This window comes from Triplophysa rosa, linkage group LG20 (assembly GCF_024868665.1).
Source record: "Triplophysa rosa linkage group LG20, Trosa_1v2, whole genome shotgun sequence".
In the NCBI taxonomy this organism is placed as follows: Eukaryota; Metazoa; Chordata; class Actinopteri; order Cypriniformes; family Nemacheilidae; genus Triplophysa; species Triplophysa rosa.
In genome coordinates, this window is record NC_079909.1 from 11,437,728 (window position 1) to 11,460,798 (window position 23,071).

The following is a 23,071-nucleotide window of genomic DNA, read 5'->3' on the forward strand; positions in this document are numbered from 1 at the left end:
AATAAATGATTTCTGCCCAGCCCACATACTAGAGATGCTCGACATGGATACGATTAAAGGCACAGAATGTTTCAAAATCATTTCGAATGAAATGGAGGCAAGACGTGTTGTTGTGACAGACGGAATCTTCAGACAGGAAATGTGCAATGGTTGCTGCACATGTTGGTTTGTGCGGTATGTTCTGGTAGAAATGAAACACAGCACTAAATGAGGCAACATAAAATCTCCACGAGTGGAAGCAAAATTGGGTCTTAATGTCAGACGACAAAGTATGAGAGTTCTCTTTCACAGGCTAAATTGTATGTCAGGATGAGAGACGCTGTGACATCCGGGTTAGTGATTTATGAAGAGATTTCATAGGAAATGAAATATCTGTACACCTGTTCTCAAATAATCAGTGCATTATGTGGTTTACAAAGGTGACAATATGTAACGTTGTAAAATGTTATAATTTAAGCAACCTTATAATAAAAATGAATAAGTAAGGGAAACCCACGGCTAGCCGTGCATTAAAGGGTTTTAGTGCATGACGTGGGGCCAAGAACCACCCGACGAAGTGCATTAAAATCATTTACCGCAAGGCTAGCTGTGGATTATCTCACTTAAACCATGGTCATTTGCCAAGTTAAAGCTGTTATTGATGTTTACCGTGCAATTTTTCATCAAACAGGTGAAAATGACAGTTTTTCTCGTCAGTTAATTTCAAATGTTGATCAAACTGATTGGAGCCATTGAGAGAGAGTTGCGTCAACTCCGTTGACTCCAATGGAACAGTTTTTCACAGCAATGGCGGTTCACGGAGCCTCTCAAAAGTTCCAGGAAGTTACTAGTAACGCATGGAGCTGCAGCAAAACAGACCGATTGTGATGAACCTTTAACCCATTTAAAGACGTCAGTCAATTAATGAATAAAAAAATGAAAGAAATAAAGCATTAAAAGAGAAAACATAAATTGCTGGAACTGTCTGAAGGATCCATGAATCCATGCAAAAATGCTGAACTTCACAGTTGTCACGATTCACTCTCTCTCAACAGCTTTGACTGGAACTACCAGTGCATTAAACGGTTTTAATGCACACCTTCAAGCCAATCAGAATCAAGTATTCAAACAGACAATGATAATTATATTGAAAAGTACATTCTTCTGTATCATAAAAATACTGTGCACATTATGTTTTGGAATATCACGCAGAAAGATTCATCTACAAGATTTTCAATTAAACATCCTATATACAGGAAGCCTTTTATTTAGGAAACCAGGCTCATGTGGAAACATTATGCAACACATCTAGGATGTCTACCAATGCTGCAAAACAAAGATTTTTGAGGTCTCGTCTTCCTTCTCTCATCACTTGGAATCCCTTGGTGCATGCAACAAAAATCTCTCAGGAATTCCTGTATTTGTGACCAGAGGACTGTGTGTTTATAAATATATCTTCATCCCTCCCTTCCTCACATCCAAGGATTTCCAAGGCAGAGAAAGTTTGGCCTTTTGGAACAATGTAACCAAACAATAAATACCAGTGTGAATGCGAGTTCTGTTGCTGATGGTCTCATGCAGTGTTGGGTAAGTTACTCTGAAAAAGTAATTAAGTAATTACCAGTTACATATTCAATAGTGTAATTAGATTACTGTACAAATTACTCTCTCCAAAAAGTATTTAACTACTTATTACTGATTACTTTCTATATCCTACTTCAACCTTGATTAGAAATGATTTAAGGATAGACATGAAACGACTTATTTAATTCATTCAAATAAATAATAAATAACTACATAAACTATTCTTATTAACTGACCAAAGTTTACAAATGTGAGAAGTATATATCAAAGCATACATTTTAAAGTTAGACTTATAATTTTGATGTCATTTCCACTATAGAATATGTTTCATAGTATTTAGTTCAATTACATCAGAAGTAACTAATTAAATTACAGAAAAATAAGAGGAATTTAAATACTTTTCCCTTCAAAAAGTAAAGTAAGGGATTACAGTAACTAATTACTTAGTAACTAGTTACACGCAACACTGGTTTCATGAACATGCATTCACTTATAAATGACATGCAACAGGACGACACGGAAGCTTGGCTGTCACGTCCCATCAACTTCTTCCAGCGTATGAATCATATTTTTGAGGGTGTGAGGACATGAATAATGTCCTGCACCAAAGACGCTCATTCAGTGTTCTCAAGATACCTCAAGATATAATAGAATCCTACTTTATTTTATTAACATTATTTCAGAGAGAAGACAAAGTTATTTAATTCTGATGAAAGACAAAGACTGATATTTGTTTTCTTTGGAATAACATGCACTAGGAACTAATGAAACTAATGCACTAATGAAACATGTATACTAGGCCCATGAATGTGTAATGAAGAAGTAAATGGTTAGTTTAAATTTCATGTTCCATTTGAAGAATTCTTGCTGTAATCTACAAGTGAAGGCCACAATACAAATGTGTGTGTGTGAGTGGATGCACTGATAGGTTACGCTGAAGAAAACTGTGTTCATGTGTTACACAGTGAGCATTGGTGAGCGTGGGAGTTGTAATTGGAATAAATGGCATCATAAGTGTGTGTGATTGTGGGCGAGTTATGTGTGGGATGTCTCCTGATTCTCAGCTCATTGTATCTCCGGTCTTGCATGGAGCTTGCTCACATCAGAGCTACAATATTATTAATAAACACAAATATTTTCCCCAATCCCCCCAAAATGAAAGTTCTATTATCCTTTACTCACCCTCTTGTCATGTCAAACCTGTATGGCTTTCTTGCTTCTGCAGAACACAAAAGAAGATATTTGGAAAATGTTGTTAACCGGCACCCATTCACTTGCATTGGTTTTGTGTCCATACAATAGAAGTGAATCTGCCGGCCCGGCGCTGTTTAGTTAACAACATTCTTCAAAATATCTCCTTTTTTTGTTCTGTGGAAGAAATCCTCAATCTTTCATTTTCGGGTGAACTATCCCTTTAAATACACTAATATAAATGCTCTTCTAAACAAATCTGAGAAATCTGTGAGTTGCACCTTATCAGATTTTTACAGTGGTGACATCAAACACAAACCGGATATCCTGTGAGTGTGCGAAGAGCAGCGTGTGGCAGACTTTGTAACTTTCCAGAGCATTCCTTGCTGTGGGTCGACAAGGTAAAAAACTGGACAGATCAGGGTGAGAGAGCAGCCAGTCGGCCCATGTGAAATGTGGGAAAGGGTTTTGATTAAAGCAATCAAAAAGATAAAACCTTGTCTAACTTGTATGTAATTTAAACAATGCCGTTTCAATTGAACAATGCATTTGATTGTTAAACACTCAGAGCCATACTTCACATCAAAAAGTTGAAGAATCAAACAAACAGAGGAAAGAAAGTCAGCTACGGCACAAGAAGAGGGTGTTACCGCATGCGTAACAAAGGAGCTTTGGGGCACGACCTGAGCAAATATCAACTTACAGAGCTGACATGGCACGAGAGAAAAGGGCAAGGCTGTGGATGTTATCGGAGCGTCATGTCAAAGTCATCACTGCATGTCAGGCAGGTGTCCTTGAGCTCAGCACATGGCTACTCAAACTAATTAGGGAATGCAATGCCCTCAGTGTCAGTTTCAGACTACATGGGAGTCATCTACGCCTGCACCTGCCCAACGGCCTCTAGTCATATACTGTTGGACATCGTAGATGCAACACATTCAGTTTATCAGCGTGAAAACTATTGTAAAATATAGTTAACTACAAATACAAGCATTACTATTCATTTTAATAAAGTTGCATGTTGTAGCATGTAAGCTTAAAGCATGATACTTATATTGATTTGAACATAAAAATGTTTAAGAGTCTCCACATCGCTGCAAGTGCATGAAATGTAATTTGTATATGCACACTTTGGTGAGGGCGGAACAGATTCGATTTAAGTATTTACATGCTTGTTTATTGCGATTAAAATCAAAATACGCCATACATTTAAGTACAATTATGAGCGTTTGATAGAAAAACTGTGTATAAATGAGGTCAAGTATATTTGTCACGAACGGTGAGGGAACAAGGACAGAGGACCCAGGTGCAGACAGCGGGTAAGGGGTTAACAAGACTTTAATAATAAAATAAAACAAAGACAAAACAAAAACCCACGAGGGGGTAAAACAAGAACAAGGATATAACAGGACACAGGAACAAGGACTAACTACACCTAACATGACTAAAGATAACATTTACCATTCAATACCAATACCAATACCAATAACTAGACTAGACAGGAACTCACCCACATGAAACGAATGACAATGAACCAGCACAGGACAGAAAACACAAGGGCATTATAAGGGATCAAAATCCTTTAGGGGACAGGTGTGGGGCATGAAATCATAATGAGCACTAACGAGGAAACAAGAGGGCAGGAACAATGACGAGACCGGAGATTATGGAAGGCCATCAGTGCCAAAATGCCCCTCTCCACATGAAACAAGAGGTTCTGTCATGATTCTGCCACTAGATCAAGAAAAGCAAGACAAGATGGGGCAGAACCATGACAATATTATCAAAATTGGCTAAATCTCATTATTGCATTAGTTAGGGTGCATGTAAACAGTCAATGTCAAGTTTTTATAATCAACATCTCATCTTGGATTTATTTTTTCACAATCCACACAGGATTTTAGCCTCCATAAAGAAAACACTGTGCTGCCTAAGAATTAGACTAAAACAAGTAAACTAGTAAGGCAGCATTGATAAGCTGCAGACCGTTTGGAACAGCCTCGCTTTAGTAGTATGACTATGATAGGTCAAAATGTTGCCTTTGTAGGCGGCATACTGGTTTTTATACCAGCAACTGTTGTAATTTACTTCTAATGTGCTTTAATGCATCAGCTATAGCTGCAGTCAAAACCGAGCATAGTAAGGGTTCTATAATAGAAAGGCTACTACTGTACTACTACCTGCATGCTTGCTGTTGAACAGATTAATAGATATTTTGGGTTTATTAATGTTTATACATCCGTGTGTATACATGCCTCACATTACAAGATCATCTGCAATTTCAAATATTTTTAAGGCTATATTTCTCAGCACCCTTTCAAAGATGAAGTGGCCTGGATTTTCCCTGCTGTTTCTGACACAGTGTAGGAACGATGCTTTTCAATTTGCTCCCTCCCACACACTGCATATGCGTACTCATTTCTCTCTCTCTCATTACTGGGTCAAGTGTGCAGTAGATCCTGCCTCTCTGCAGCTAGCATGAATGCAAAGCCCATCATCTTCATGCCTGAATAAACAGCCTAGATCATCAGAGTCTTCAACACCTCTCCAGTAGACACAAACCCTTCATGCACACATATAAATGTTTGATAGAAAATGATTAAAAACATTTTTAATGAAAGTCTTCTTGATCTAAGCAGCATGAATAATTCTGATTTTATTTTTATGCATTTTCCTAATGATACATAAAGTTGATTTATACACCACCTGGCAACAACGGCTGTTTGCTTTAGCCATTTCAAAGCAAAAACAGAAATTTTGGTCGAAAGAGATTTTAGCAATTTCTGCTATTTTGCTCAGATTAACTAGTCATACCAACATATTAATAGTGATGCAAGAATCTACGAGGCTTGACATTTTGTTGCTGCTTACTAGGTAGGGAACCATTTGTCGAAGTGACAAGCACCTGTACCTCATATGCTACCCCAAATATAAGCGCTCTTCAATCATAGAAACTGAATAAAACAGCTCATAACTTTCACTTCTTATCAAGTGCGATGATCTGCCTTATGTTTGCATGACTTTGCCTATTCAAATGTCAGCACCTCCCTGGCTGCCCTCAAAGGAAGTTATTTCATTTGGTGAAGGAAACCAGACCCAATTATGCAGCGTGTTTATACTGTTAACATTTTGTTTCCCCTCCTATAGCACAGACATTAGGGTTACAAATCTCCACAAATATATACAAGTACTACAGTAAGGCACATGTGTAATGGGTCTATTCCTAGTGTGGGGATGTGTGTTCTCTTTAATAAATTTGTGGAATAATGATCAACCAGAGAAGCAGTGCTATTTATCAAAGCACTGTGGCAGTTTTCCTCACCCAGTACTTTGTGGTTTAAAAGCCTTTGGCCTGCTGCGGTTAACAGAGTCAGATAAATAGGAAGTGCATTATTGATCGACAAAAGCAATTTTAATCCCATAATTTACAAGGAGAGCATGCACTAAACTGAAAGCATAACGTAGTATTTGATTTATCCATCCCTAGGTAGTTGCTAGAAGATGATAGTTTATGCTACATTAACTTCACAAAACTTGTCTTGTCAAACTGCACTCAATTTCTGTCCAATAAACAAATAACAATTGAACGGTGGAAGTCTTATAATCCAAACAGTGACCAAGAGAGGCCTTTTCTCAAAATTGCAAATGCATCTAAAATCTGTCATCCAAGTTAAAATGACAACAACCTTCTCCCAGCACCAATATACACTATACAATACACAATACACAAAAGGCCAATACAACTGCATAAACACAGGTCAACTTAAACTGTGCCCGCTGAATGCCCTCAAACTGGCGACTCGCGCTGTGCCCAGACAAAGATGAGAAGAGAATGAATAATTCACATCATGACCTGAGTCTGAGAAGCTCTTTCCAAACCTGAATCTGATACATTACAGTAAGACACTGTAAGGCTGGTGAGTTTAGGTAAGAAAGTAAAGTTTACAGTATTTAAACAGAACGCCTGACAACATTGTCTGATGATTCATATTGCCATTTCTTTGACATTCACAATGAAACTGCATTACACTTACAAGATATGATTCTTATTGAACAACATTTTAGTCACTTAAGAACCGTACCTCAACAGAGTGTAGACCTAACAGGAAGTCAGTGAAAATACTGAGAGTTTCTGCTACAATCAGCAGCCATTTCCTTCCTTTCACAGCAATAGAGAGATTGGGGGTGTGAAGGTGCATTGTAACATTAAAAAAGTTTATAATGAAGGCCAAGATATGTAGCTAATGAGCTGCAACTTAATGCACATTATAAAGCACTCGACATAAATGCATTTGGTGCATGATATAAATGTCACTAAATAAGGATGATAAAATAAAGCTACACTCGTAAAGCTATGTGAGTCGTAAGAAAATAAAATAAATCTTTCAGGTCTTGCAGTGTTTCACATGTAAGATGTGACTTATTAAAGGATGGTTCACCCAAAAATGAAAATTCTGTTGTCGTTTACTCACCCTCAGATTGTTCCAAACCTTTATAAATGTATTTGTTGTGCTAAACACAAAGTAAGATATTTGGAAGAATGTCAGTAACCAAACAGATCTCATCACCCATTGACTCCCATAGTATTAATTTCCTTACTATGGCAGTAAATGGGGGATGTGATCTGTTTGGTTACTGACATTCTTCCAAATATCTTCCATTTTGTTCAGCAAAACAAAGAAATTTATACAGTTTTGGAACAACCCAAGGTTGTCCGAGTCAATGATGACAGAATTTTCATTTTTGGGTGAACTTTCCCTTTAAATGTATAAATATTAATGAAAATACCTATAAAATTACACTATCAGAGTGTGCGACAATCACCTAAAATGTTTGTTTTTTTACGTCAAAAACCCCTCATACGCGCATCTTTGAGATAACTATCATCAGTTGGGGTAAATGAGTGATCTCAACACAAAAGAGGAATCTCTCCTCTTACTACCACGTTAACAGTCCTCAAACCTAAAATAGTGCCTTTGTATCATCTGCAAAAATGACAAACCCAAACACACATTGTTTGGAGTAGAAAACCGTAACCTAGTCTTTCAGTAAGATATCTTTCAGTTTGGTGCTGCAAAATTACTCATGAAAATCCTATTATTCAAAAGCAAGAGATAATTGTTGTCAGTATTGAGTCACGTGAGCTCTTGAGAAATTTTCATTTAAACACGAGTTTGAAGTCTTTCTAAACAGGGAAGGTTTTTACATACAGTGTTCCATAGGCAAAGCTCTGTTCTAGTGCTTGTAATCTAACCCTTAAAGTCTGAACAATGTTGAGCTGAACGGTGATCTCAAAAGAAGCCATAACAGACCTTGATGCAGTCCCTCACATCATCATAAACATTTTTGCTCTAGAGTCTAGATTTCATCAAACCAACTCACAAACCCATTCTGAATGCACACTATAAGCATTTCCCACAATTCAACAAGTTTAACCAAATTTAGCACTTACAAAACACCAAGAGAAATGCACACTATCTCACTTCCGTGCGCACACTTCCGTGAGGTGTTTCTCCTTTTGGGTGTGACTAAGGTCACTCAATCTATGTTAAACCCAACAGCCTCGCTTTTAAACGCTACCTTGGCTACTTGCTTGGCCTGTGGCCGGCGAAAGAAGGAGGTCTTGGCGGTGAAGAAGGTGAAGTCATCGCTCTCCTCATCCAGGCTGCAGTATCCACTGCTCATGCTGTTACTGCCGGTCATTTGCGGCGTGGGATCCAGTTTGAGGGACTCGGTGTCCACCCTGAGGTGGGCTTCAGGGGACCAGGTGCACCATTCCAGACTCCAGTGATGCGAAAGGGCAGACTGACTAGGAGCGGGGACCACAAGTTAAGGTGAAGGGACAGTGCTCCACGTGCAACCGGAAGTCAAGCTGTCACTCGGCGTGTATGTTCAGAAGAGCGCGTGAGCGTCACAGCCGGTATCTGATGCTCAGTTCCTGTTTCCACAGGTCACAGGTGACAGTGAAGAAGTACGTTCCCTCTCTCTATGTAGCCGACAGCTCAGTGCATGATAGCAACGACCACCAAGAGCAACGCCAGTCCACAGAATGAGAAAATTAGACCAAATATGGAGAAGCGGTATATCCCCGCACGTCACAAACAGTCACACAGGTTTGATGTAGAAAAGCTCCTGAGCTCTGAAGGTTTCCGGAAAACGTTGCATGAACATGCTGTTGAATATTCCTAAAGCTGGGTGAGAAAGAGGCAAGAGTCTCCCTTCACAGTGAAGCTGCGGCAGCTGCCAGAGAAGAGCCGGAAAATCAACCTGCTTCTTTCTGCCTTACAGGGACTGAGAAAGCGGAGAAGTGACGTAGCACGCCTCCCTCCCTTCCTCCTCTCACACCAGCACGCCTGCTCTCTCTCTCTCTCTTGCTCCACCATCTGTGGTTGGGTCTGTTATAGTGCCTACACGCTTACCCCAAAACCCCCTCCCACTTCCACTATCTCTCTTCCTGCACTAAACTGCTTTTTGCTCAACTAAATATACTTCCCAATAAAGTGAGAGAGAGAGGCAGCGAGCGAGAGGAAGAAAGAGACCTCTGCGTGTTTTAAAAGCTATTTTACATACAGTATCTCCTGAGGTGCAAAGTGCATCCGGCACTCCCTATGGGAGTCAGCATGAATATTAGTGAACATCACTGCATTGGCTCTTTTCATACAAAGAGCTTTGCAATAAACAAAGCTTTTTATTTACATAGCACTTATCAAATAAACAAAATTGGACATGAAATATTGTTTTGAGTATGTGAGCAATAGGAGACTAAGTGATATGGAAGACTATAAACTATAGCAGAGATATGTAGGAAATTGTCTTTCACAATGGTCCATTATACAGTTTAATGGTCATTATAATCAAATGTATGACCGCACAACGCCACGTCTGGCTGTTCAGAATCAAGTAATCCAGAGAGCGGTATAACACGCTTTTAAAAGCCACAGGTAGAATTGAAAGGCTGTAACAGATCATCATTACAGCAGCACGGTTGTTCTATAAATAATTCATTGCACTGTATTGCCGCTTCTGCCTTTCCAATGTGCTGTCATGAGCCATCTACCACTAATGCAAATGCAGAGAGACAATCCTTATGTTTTTATATCTAAAAAGTAGAGGGTGCTGTAGCAATGGCTAGAGAAAGAATAACATGCTGCATCTAAACAGGGTTGCCAGATTTTGTAACCTACCCAATGTCCAATCAAACTAGCCCCAAAATAGCCCAAACACCACAACTCAAAATATGCCACTCTCATAACTGTCACTGTTATGCATTAGACAATTCAATAATAAATGCAAATCATTGTATAGTAGTAGTCATTGACCGTATATTTACATAAATAATATAATCTTACCTTGAGATTTACAGCTGATCATGACACAATCATGACAAGACCCGCAATCTGTTACCATAGAAACGAAAACCAGTGCCCCTTCCTGACAAAAACGTATATTTGGTCAAATATAGTGCCACAGATTTCTTATTGTTAGAATATACATATGGTAGAAAAAATTTGTTTATTACATGCATATAGGCCACTACAATTTATAGACGTTTCATCAGACACGCGCCTGGCCTTAAGTTAACTTCCCGTCTGTGTTTGTTGATCGGTCTGGCTAGTGGCAAATAATATTACTATTTATATTTTAATCAATTTATATTAATATTAATTTATATACATTTTTATTGTACAATAATTGTATTAAATAAACAATTTGTTGAATGGGTCGTGTAACTTTGTTGCATTTGCGTTTAGCCAAGTAACGGTTCTTCTAGTAGTAACCCAAAATAACACTGGATAGAATAACTTTTAACTTGCTAGCTAATGTAATCTACTTATTTCTTTTGCTTGTTTTCAGAAGTAATCTACTGGGACTTTGGGAATGTGTACCGAAAGTTAAGTTTGGGCCACAAAAGCGTGCATGCGCAGTAACGTTTGTTCACGTTTTTGCTTTCTCTATAATTATTTCAAATCTTCTTACAAAGAATAAAAACAACCAGCGGAATCAGTTTAAAAGTAGCCCAATTCGTATATAATGCATATAGAAATTGACACATGCACACAGAAACTTTGTATGTAAAAAACATCATTAGAAAACCGCCACGACAAGATGTACATATTATGTGCCTCTGGAGGTCAAAATTACAGTGACATTTGATCTCTCCCTGCCCTCATAAGGCAATTGGTCTTAACCTTTAACCCTGACCTTGGGGGCAAAAACACAAAGCGCAGCTCTAGCACCAGTAAACGTTACTTGTAAGAACAAGAGGAAATGAAATCACCGTCCAATCGTGATCATTTCAGAGACCTAACAAATTATTAGGGATTTTTTTTTCAATTAGACTCCTGTGTGTGCTTAGCAACAATTCCAGACTGTTACTATGGTAAAACGCCCTGGCAATATGCCATCTTAAAATTAGCACATTCATCACTTCTTTCTCATTCCTTGCTTTCCTCAAGCCAGTTTCTCCAGCTGGGAAGCGATTCATCACAGAGGGAGATGAAAGACAAGAAAAAATACTCTGACTCTATAAACAGATGAAGGTTGAAATCCACATCGAGTTTCCCTCATCAGCTTTATTACATTCTCATTGAACACTGCACTGCACCACATTTCTGCCATTTTATTTCATTACAGCACATGCTTCTTGTGTACTGGACTATATATTAAGTCCATATCCATAAACCCTGATGGCTGCTCTGGTGTCCGAGCATATAGCAAAAGACATAAAAACATCATCACGATCAGCTCATGACAAATTACTTGAAGCTGTGGCCTTGGGTCGCATTATCATAATCAATGAGGGACTGAACGCTTCTCGAGACGCTCGATATCCAAACCCTCAGGGGAGAGAGAGGGTTCTCTTTTGGCTACCGTCAATACATCCCAATTAATTTCCACTAAAGTTCAATCTTTTCTCTCAAAAGAGTTTGTAAGGGGCTTCATGCGGGTGCCTGGAAAATATAATCAATACCATGGATCAAAGTAAAATCACCCGCACAAAAGCGATACGCTGAAACCGCAAGGGTGCCGATACGGACAGACTAACCTGAGCGGCACCTCCTGCGAGGCATCATCATATAAAATACGAGTTGAAAGACCTCATTTGTCACTGTTGAATACAGGCTTGTACAGTTGCCTCACTGCTATTTGAAGTATGGAACGAAGAGGCCATTCGAGTGTTTATAGAGAGCTTGGGGCATTGTGGTGGTCAATGTCTGTGATAATGAAAATTCATCTCACAATCACAGGCATTTTTCTCTTCAGGATACCAGCTGCTGTGTATTTTTCCTGCAATTTTTGTCCAAACGCTCATCCCAAATGCTTTTGTAATTGGTTTGGTATTGTGCAAATGTCACAATCTGTGAAGAGTAATCGGAGACCTGGATGGATCATGACAGTGATACTCAAGTACCATACACTGGACTCAGCTTTAGTTACACAGTGGCGTTAAATGTGGTTAGGATACGCTTCTGAAAAAGCCTTAACACTTCTCTCTCTCCTTCTCGCACCTCGTTTAATAATACAGTCAGTCTCTGGTTTCCACGCTTGGTGATGCACAAAGTGTGCAGAAGAATAAGAGTATATGCTTAACCTGCGATACAGAACCGCATACGCTCCTGCTATAATGCTGTTATCATCTATAATATCGATCATTACAGCCTCAGAGTCTAGGTCTAGATGCAGTCTGAAATATTAGTAGCTGATGAACCAAACACTCTGTGCGAGTAAATGCAGCAGATTATTTGGTGCATGACTTCCTGTGAAATAACAAGCATACAGTCACTGTTCACAAACCTTGTACAGTATGTCCAAATTCGCTGTTTTTAAGGAAATGGAAAAACACTGTACTTTTTAAATGATTAAAAACTGTGTTGTCAAAGTTGACAAGCACTTTTTAATACTGGTTACATATTTGCAAAAGCATGTGACAAACATGAAGGGTGACTAATAATAATAATTATTTATGGCAAAAAATAAAAATCACGAAATATGGAGATACAAGGTTACAGAAGGACAGCAGCGATACGTGTGATTGTATATGCAAGTCTTTGGCTTTTGAGTCTACTAAAAAACAACAACAAAAAAAAGCTCAGGTAGTGCAATGTTTTCTGCTTCTCATTCTTTGGGCTTATTTTAGGGTGTTTTGTAGGAAGCACCCGGAGTGTTTCATTCTACGGGCATTTCTAAAGCGATTGTGGAGTAAACTTAGGCTTGCCTGCTCATTCCTGAAAACCACGCAAGGCTCGGAAGCTTATGCGTGAGGGCACAGGCAGATTTCATAACTGGTGAACTGAGATGTAGTAAAACACATACACTGCTCTGCGTGGGTTGTCTAAGTGCGTTTTTTACAGTGGAAGAGAGAAAAAAATTGAAACAGAATTTATATAATATATTGTAGGCTCTGTGTCTAAATATATGTACATATAAAGTTTAAATAAATGGAGGCCATGCAGCTCATTTGTAAAAGCTGTACAATATAAACCTTACTCCACGATCTCTGGCTTCAGATAACAGAGTTAAGTCTACATATACTGTACATGTACCCAAAAAACTCACCCTCATGTCATTTCAAACATGACTTTCTTTCTTCCACACAAAAGAAGATATTTTAAAGAACGTTGGTAACCAAACAACACTGGACCCCATTGACTTCTATTGGATGGACACAGCCACTGAGACATTTCTCATAATATCTTCTTTTGTGCTCCACAGAACAACGAGTGATACACACGTTTTGAATAACATGGGGGTGAATAAATGATGACAGTACCTGTATTTTTAGGTGAACTATCCCTTTAAGTTAAGCTTTCCATAATAAGAAAGATGTTGTATAAAACACTGGCGATTTTTAAATGGTGATATAAATATGTAGCTATAAGTGGCACATTTTCTGCTAAACTGCTCTTGATTTCTAATTTGTTATCCTGGCTTGTAGGGAGCTGTAGTGCACGCGACATTATAAAGTGTGTGTTTGCTGTGTGCGTGTACACACCCGAGGACAGGAAAAGGAAGTGTATGAGAGATGACAACAGCCTATCTTCACTACCATACAAGTCAAAGCCGATGATCCATCCACCAGCTGGGAAAACAAAGCTCACAAACATACCCTCAACACACGATCAACAACACTCTCATTAACACCCATAAAATAAAATAATCCTGCAAATGTATTCATATGTGTGCCTGATGGTGCAGTGGACTCCAGAGACCCCACCCAATCAGTTTATCTTTAATGGTGGCCGGGAGGATGTTCAAAACTGGAGGTATAAACACAACCTCAGGGTGGAGAATTGCTTTAGCTAATGGTGGTCTTCCTTTCTCTGGTGCCTGTAACGTTCTGACTGTAGGGTGTTGTTGTGCTGCCATGAGTGAAACATATTCTGAAGCGAACTGTTAATGCTAATGCAGAGATGAGGTTCTGACACTCGCCGGGCTAATGTTGAGGCCGTAGGGGGAACAAGAGGGCCAGTGCACTGTGCTTGCATGATGTGAGGGACATTAGGGTAATGTGCATGAGGAACATTTTGTATTCTTATGAGACAAGGACAAGGAAAAAAAATAGAAAGGGGGGATAAATATTTGAACTTCAAAAACATTAATGAGCGTGATTTATGATTGATAGGTCTTACATTTATTTCCTTATAATAACAACATACCCACAACAATATTGCTTGAAGGTTTGTCTTTTACAGCTAGCCTCAGAAGACATGATTTCTCAGTTTCACTTTTGTAAAAATGCGCAATATTAATAGTTGTCTGTACATATTGCTGACATAGAGAAAATATATTAACTTTAAAGGTGAAACAAATAATTTTTCAAACAATGTTTGATTTTCCTTTCCTGTGTGTACTACTTTTTCATTCTGTCACAGAGGCAATAACACATGCACAAACAGGCATAAAATGGCATTATAATAACAAGTGATCTTTAGGCCAGTGGGTTGTTTCGATGAATGCCCTTGAGATCCACACACACGCTGTGACTCATCTACATAAGGTCAATGGTCCTCCCCCAGTCCCCTGGCACTGGTGTGGCTATGAAACGGCTCTGTTCAAATAGATGCTTCTGGCGGTAAAGGTCCGTAATGTCCCTGTAGTCAAAGATGGATGTCTAGCTGCTCTTCATTGTAATTAAGTTATGAGGCACTCTTTACAGACCGTCTGCATTTACTGTGCATTTCCAATGTCTGTCTAAGCTCAGAATAAAGGGTCTCTCAGGTGTATTTCAATAGCAGTAATGATAATTACATTGGGATTCATTTTACAGGATTCAGTCAATGTAATCCATGCCTGTCGTGATCTGTCGCTCTTTCCATTTCATTAAAAAATTACTTCCTTTTGATTTGATTTACTTTGGTAAAAAATAGTCACGTTTTCTTTTCCATTTAAACTTAAATAAGAAAACAGTATACAGTAAATTTCTTTGCTGTATTTTTTGTGGAATCAATATGTAATGATTGACAGATACATGGATTGACACACATTCAATGTGACAGACCACTAAAAGCTTTGATCTGTACTAATGAAATAAATAACTTATGTAGGGGTTGTTTCATGTGCTTTATTGCAAACAATACTCATAGAGCACCTGACATCCACACACTCATGTAATGGAGGCATTCACATGCAAATCACACCGCAGAAGTGCAAAACCCCCTGCATAATATATTTGCACACGTCTGCCCCCTGTGGTGAGACTTGGAATGACAGACAATTGTAAACAGCCTTATAATGTATACATCTAACCTAATCAGTCATTCTGTGCAACAGCATCAAATCAGCGAGGCAATCTGTAGTTTCCTGACCCGTGTATAAAGCGCAATAATGTGAGATTTCATTCCGTCGAGAAAAACCCATAATGCCCTCTGCTGACAGCTTCATATTCAACAACTCTCAATCTCTTTGACATCACAGGCCAGCTGGGTTAGCGTTTTACCTCATTTAGAGAAGAGAGAAAGAGACAGAAGAGGACTTTAAATTAGACAGACAGGCTGCCATCACAAATAAAATGTCTGATAAAATGGCTCTTTTCATTAATATGCAGACAACATGATGAGAAAGAGTTTGTTTCATTATCCGCTTGTTCTGCTGGACTTAACATACATTAAAGGAACAGTTCGCCCTCAATTTGTTCCAAATCTGTATACATTTCTTTGCTCTGATGAACACAAAAATATATATTTGGAAGGATGCTTGTCCCCAAACAGTTCTTGGCCACCATTGACTACCATAGTAGAAAAATTACCTTGAAAATGTCTTGGTTCTGTAGACCACAAAATATATTTTGAATAATGTAGGAAAGCAAACAGTTCTGGGGCACTTTTGAGACTACCATTGTATTTTTTTCCTACTATGCACTGTAAACCCGAATAAGTTGGTTTTGAGTTTGTTGTACTGTTGTTGACTCCTTTTAATTTTGAACAATTTTAAGTAAGCAAAACTAGTCAGTTTTGAGTTTGTTGTACTGTTGTTGACTCCTTCTAATTTTGAACATTTAGCAAAGTAACTTTTTTTATTTACAGCTAAATAAATGAAAGGTCTTAAGACAACCTAAACAGTTCAGCTGCATCAACAATTAACAAACAGCCTTCACAGAGAGTGATGCAACACACACACGACTGCTATTGCACCTCCCACAACCTAAGCATAAGCACCACTCTTCTGAACGATGGTAACCCCAAAAGTCAAAAACACAACAAACTCTTCTAAATATCCAAGATAATTGAACATTCATCATTAACAAGGCTTTTTCCTTTCTAAAAACTCATAAAATAACACTTCATTTCAAAATTTACTTTCCTAATGCAGTCTCACGCAAAGCATGCTACGAACTGAATTTCATTCTCAACAAATCATCTTGAATTAACTTGTTGAAATTAAGTTAAACTAACTCAAAAGTAAGAATTAGTTACAGGAACTCAAAACATTTAAGTTAGGAATTTTTTTATATAAAATTAAGTTTACACTACTTAAACTGTTTAATTTCTTTGAACATTCGGGTTTACAGTGTGGTAGTCAACGGTGGCCAAGAACTGTTTGGTTACAAGCCTTCTTCCAAATATCTTTCTCTGTGTTCATCAGAACAAAGAAATGTATACTGTCTCTGTGTGTGTGTGTCTCAGAGGACAGTGTGCCCCAGGCTGCCTCTTGCTGCTTTTTCTCAGTCCTAACTGTGCTGTCACTTCCTCTGTACCTGGAACTAAACTCCTTGCTAAGGTAATTCGCAGTCAAGCATCAGACACGCAGCTGAGTGGATGCTAATATGTCCCAGTAAATTGACTTCCCAAGACTAATGTAATTCTGTTTCAACCATCACATCGTCTTCATAGAATCCCAGGGCTCTAGACTAACTTTTTGCACTGGTTGCACTGGTGCACCTAAATTTTTTTTTTTTGTTTTTCTTTTTTAAATTTTTGTTTTTCCTAATTTTTTTTCTTTTTTTTTTTTATTTTATTTTTTTTTTTTTTTTTAATCGCTGTCAATATAGGTAATATTGGTTTGTAAATGATTAACTAACAATCTGGTCAACATAAAGTTCTTTATTTGAGGCACAATTCTACAAGAAAGCAGGGCTCTAACACTTGAGAGAGGTGGCACTGGTGCTACCAAGTTTAGTTGGTGGCACCAGCCCTTAATTTTATAGCACTAGAGTAGTGGGGTGAGGTATGAAAAAATAATCACTGAAACTTCATTAAAATGTATTTAATACATTAATAAATCAATTAGAAATTAATACAAATCATTGTTTATGATTAAATTATTTTTAATGTACATGTAAACTCTTCCAACACTTTACCATATTTAAAGCACATCTTTCTTTAAAGCTACTTTCTTCCTTTATTTGTTGTGAACAACTACTATAAGAGAAAATCTTTGTTGTTTGATGAACATTATAAACAGAGATCTTTATTTTGCTGCTGCCCCTTTAAGAGCTCGCGCAATATACTTGGAACGCACATGTTTTGTTTCCCAACTGTTTTGTCACGAAACTGAATACCTTTACAAGGTTTCTTGTTAATATGGGAATTTTTACGTTATTTTGTGTTAATATGTCCGTTTCAGAGTAAGAAGGCGTGAAAGAGAACTCTGTTTAGTATTTTGTGCTCGGACTCTCTGGGCGCGCGCATATCTCAAACAACCCGCGAGACCTGAAGGCTTTAAGGGGCTGTGTCCACCGGGGCGCATTTACGCGGCAGGAGCTCGGCTGAAAACGCCCGCTGCAGGCGCAGCGTTCTGCCCAAAGTTGAGCATTTTTCAACTCTGGGTGCCCGGTCGAACGCCAGCGCTGATTGTGGGGAAAACGCATAGCACCAGCGCTGAGCGGACAAAAAACGTCAACGGATGGCTTTTTTTAAAGCGCGGCCTTACCGTTGAAAACAATTGAAAAAAAAAACAGGCTGGCCGCAGGCGTAACCGCCTCGGTGGACACACGGCTTAAGTGATTATGCTTCATGAAAGCTGCATTGATACACGTTTGGCTTCTATCAATAGCGAGTTATATTTATAAGTATTTATATAGTATTTAGCGTGATGTATAACGTTTTGTATGCTTTGCAGTATTGTTAGAGAGCTTTACGTTTTTAAGTTTAAACACGTTTCCTGCATTAGCTTAACATGCATACAATACTCGCAACACATTTCGTTATCTTTGCTGTTTGTACCTTAGCCGGGGAAATTCTTATATTCTGCATATTTATTTAAATTGCGAAATTGAGCGCTTCACTCGTCTGCTCTTTCGGTCCTTCGCCTCTTCGCCCCGCTAATTACGTCTTTGGGGCGGGGCCACTGATAGATAAGAGAATGGTTGAAGGAGGGTAGACGTAAATGAGTGACTGAATAGGCCGCTTACGCAATTTAAGATTTCTGCGCATTAAATTTATAATACGCAAAAATTATATATCATTCAGATTGGCAGTCGCACTGGTGCGACCATTAAGAAAAACGTGTCGCACTGGCAGGAAAAATAGTCGCAAAATGAGACCATTTAGTCGCAGTCTAGCGTGTCAGAGCATTGGTTATGATTTTCGGACGGATCAGGCATTAACTTAACATTCTTAACGAAAAAGTTGTCAGTCGTTCTTTTCATCTTCTCTCATCATCTGCGGCTACATCCACTCTGTTTATCTGACGGGCCTAGGCTACTCACCTCTGTCTGTCTGCAGCAGTGTTGCCAACTTTTGCAAGACAAACAAGCAACTGCAGCTCCAAAAACAAGCCCAAAACAAGCCCAACATTATTCATGATCATCAATGTAATTTATTATCAATTATTTATTATTAATGAACGAGCCTGGGTCATTTTAAACTGACACTACCCTGTTTGAAAAACACAAACATAAATTATTTTACAAAAATTAATTGCAAATCTCTGATGTGAGCAGTATAGGCCTGGAGAGATGGAAAAGGAGAAGATATAATGACCACTTAACGTAGCTGTAACAGCCACACATTTATAATAAAGTAAAACTGAACTATATGCATTTGATGTATACTTTTTAAAATTATATTCTGCAATGATCAATACATTTATTTAATACAATAAAAATGTTTGATGTTTACCTTATAGCCTAATAAATAGGGTCATCCCTCCCTACCCCTTTGCTGCACCGTGATCAGATCTGAACGTTTCGTTCATTTTCAGTGACAGTGCGACCAGCTGTTCGAGGGAAAATGGATCCAGGGGGGCACAGATTTTGTGGCATTTTATGAAATATAGAAATTGATCATAGATTTTATGCAATCAAACAAAAGAAAAATAAGACCACCAGACAAAAGAATTGATGTTTCAGCATTGTATAACCGAATATGTTTTTGTTTAAATAAATATGTTAAATTTAAGATTATAAGTCTTTATTTGGGGGGCCGCAAAGCGATGCACTCTACACAAAGGGGGCCTTACAACGAAAAAGTTTGAGAACCACTGGTCTAGAGCACTGAATCCTGCTATTTTTTCTGACTTTGGGAAAACACACACAATAGTATAATATGAACATAATACCTTTAAAAATGAACACAATACCTTTAAAAAGTATTGGAGGAGGAGGAGCTCTCTTGTGGTGTGTAAAAAACAATAACCTACCGTCTCCTGATGGTTTGTGTCAATGGGCCCATGTGAAGTGGTGGCAGACACATTCTCAGCCTGATGGTCTAGTTGGTTGCAGTCCAGCTGAACAAGCCCCTGACACTCCAAATGACATGTGTAGCTGCAGTCTGATGGCCAGAGACAAACAAGGTGCACAAAGTTAGTAAGAGCCATGAATCACACAGAGAAAAGGCACAGTTTAGAGAAGCAGTGAAGCCTGCCAACACTCCTTCAGGACCAGAAAAAGCACCAATGTTAAAAGAGCCAGAGGAGCATCAGATCATGTGGTTTATTTAGTGTCAGCCATGTCTATGCCTTGGGAAACATGTCAGTGCTGATCATGTGTATATCTGGCTCATATACAGTATAGGGCGACACTTTACATTAGGGTAACATTGAGTTCAAAATGACAATACTTCAACAGCTTTTATTAATGTTTAGATTAATTCATGTTTTTTTTAACAATTGTACATTACATTTCTATTGTAAGGAAAAAATAAAAATACAAAAATGTATGTTATCGTTGGTTTATCTTTAAATGTAATGTACAAAATCCAGAAAAGACTGCACACTCTCTCATTTACCCTTTAGACAGAGTGTCTGATGTGCCTCTATATAAACATGAATTATGTAAAAGAATTCAGTCATGTGAGGTTCACACACACTTTTCACAATAACAGCTGTTAAACATTTTCCTATTCATTTAACTTCACCTAAAACAGATTTGTACCCCAAGCTATGTTTCTAGAAATTGGAAGACTATTTCAGTTCTCAAAAGCTGTAACATTTATTACAGTGATGATGAACATTGTGCTTTTGAGAAGGTTGTTGTGTGTGGCGCCATCTAGTGTCTGATACTCTGAACTGTTTTTAGAAAGGAAATGAGAGGGGAGTTTATCATCATCTGTTTATCTTTATTTAATATTTTATGTTATATTTAACAATAATACAATTAAACAGTAATAATATTAGCTTTAGCTGAATTGACTGGATTTTAAAATGGTCACATACTGAAAAAAGCCAACCAACAGATGGCATCAGAGAGCGCAACATCAAAGTTAAAGGTATAATTTACCCCAAATTAAAACTCTGTTATCAATTATTTACTCTTATGTAGTGTAAAACCTGTATGTGACCATTTCTACGGTGTAACACAAAAGATGATATTTTGAGAAATGTCTCAGTGGTTTTGCATCCCTTCCATATTGTGTCCATTGTTCTTAAAATAAAATCGAATTTTCTGTTCTGCAGACGAATAAAGTCATACAGGTTTGGAATGACATGAGGGGTCAGTAAATGATGGAAAAAGTGCACATTTTGGGTGAACTATCCCTTTAACAGACACCAATTAAAAAGGTTATTAAAGGCCTTGAACAGACAGCTGCCGCTCAGTGCCTGCCAAGAAACTTTTCATTAACACACGACCATTCATTTTCTCCTCCCATATGCCCATCCGGTGCCCTTTTCCATGTACTAGCTTTGGAAACCAGCATATCAAAGAAAACACTAGTTAGCTTCCCACATCATGCAAACGTCTCTATTTAAGCAACATAACAGAGAGAACAAAATGACCTCAGATTAGGGCAGAAGCCAAAATCAACACAACTGCATAAAAAAATCCATGCATGAGCATCCATATTCATTGCTCACAGCCACACGGTAACCAAGGAAACAACACTCAGTGCCACTGGATATGTTCCTTCATAGGCTGACCATGATTTTACATGACATTGCGTCCTGCAGTGAGAGCTGAACAGTAACCGACATTCGTACATGATGTCTTAGTCTGTGATCTACAACATAACAACACGGAGCCCAATGTGTTTACCTTTCGTTTTGCTTTCAAGACACCGTTCAATGACACACAGATGTTGTGTATCTGTCCCCACACACCAGCAATATAAGCTGGGGCACAATGAGGGTGACAGATCAACAGTAACTGCTGATCAATTATCAGCAGATTGATTATCAGTGCCAAACACATTGCCTCTGTCAGCAGGGAAGAACAGGGAGTTGCACATCTCTTAGAATGGAGATTAAGAACGCAAAAACGCCCTAGATAACACACATGGAAAACAGACATCCCTTTCGCGTCACGGCAACACCACCAAAACATCATTCTTCAGGGGAGTGTTGAGCGTGACTCTGAGAAAGAGCGTCCAAACCAAACACACCGATTCAGGGTCAGGAAATGCATTATGGGAGGAGGTGAGTCTTCTGTCCGGCTGTGCCTCTCACCTCTAACCTCAGCTTTATATCAACAGTGTAGTTTAATCATGCAACACCCTGATAACTTTACACAGTGATAATATGGGAATTACTTTAAAAGAAGTAAATAGTGCAGCAGCGGGTGGAAAATAAAATGAGCCGAATGCTTGTCCACACAAAAACTGGACAAAACTGGAGGCATACAACAGCCAAATGGTTTAAGACTTAGATGTCAAGTGATTTTCATAGCACACTCCTGTGGCCTCCTGCAATGACCTGATCCTTCAAATCATGCATGCTAAACACACTGGACATATGTTCACTAAACCCATCGCCCCCTTCATATTCATATGCCCTTACTGCAGTGTAGTTTGAACCCCCTGACCCCGATTAATCTGAGGAGCGTGCCGCCAAGGGCGTATTACTGACCGGCAGCTTCTGAGGTTACAGACAATAAAGATAAGCCGAGATTTAACAGATCTTTAGATGCGTCCCCAGCATGAAGGTTTATACAATATATACTTAATGTTCAGGACTGACTAGGTGGAATATGATTGGATGATGTATTTTAAGATACATGATAAGATTGTTCGTCTGGTGTTTGAATGTTTGTCCCAAATTATAGATCCAAATTCAATTAAAGATGGAGACATTTTTTTTACTTACACAGGAGCAATAAATATGTACTTGAATAACAAAATGAAAAAATGGGTTACTAGTCTTAAAACGTCTAAAATATACATACTTAACCTTATACATTAGGGTGGTTTCCTGTACATGGTTTAAGGCTAGTCCTAGACTAAGATGAATGTTAGAGCTGTCTAAACTGAAAACAGCTTACACAGACACATCTTAAAATACATCTGTGTCATTGTTTTGTCTTAAAATGCACACCAGTAATGTTTTTCATAAGGCATGTTTTTTTTTAAAACTTATTTAAATGTTCTAATTTTTCAAAGGCCTAGTCCTAGTGTAATCTAATCCCTGTCTGGGAAACCACCCCTTTCATTTAAAGATACCAATAATA

General features: G+C 38.4%; 1 protein-coding gene across 2 annotated transcripts in view; it reads right to left on the bottom strand.

Annotated features, from left to right (window-relative positions):
• The window catches only part of rassf5 (Ras association domain family member 5), a 39,448-nt gene that overhangs the window by 4,800 nt on the left and 11,577 nt on the right, over positions 1 to 23,071 (bottom strand). For both annotated transcript variants that reach the window (XM_057362171.1, XM_057362172.1), the window contains exon 2: positions 19,834 to 19,964. In XM_057362171.1, the coding sequence (XP_057218154.1) occupies positions 19,834 to 19,964 (131 nt within the window). The remainder of the gene's footprint in view (positions 1 to 19,833; positions 19,965 to 23,071) is intronic.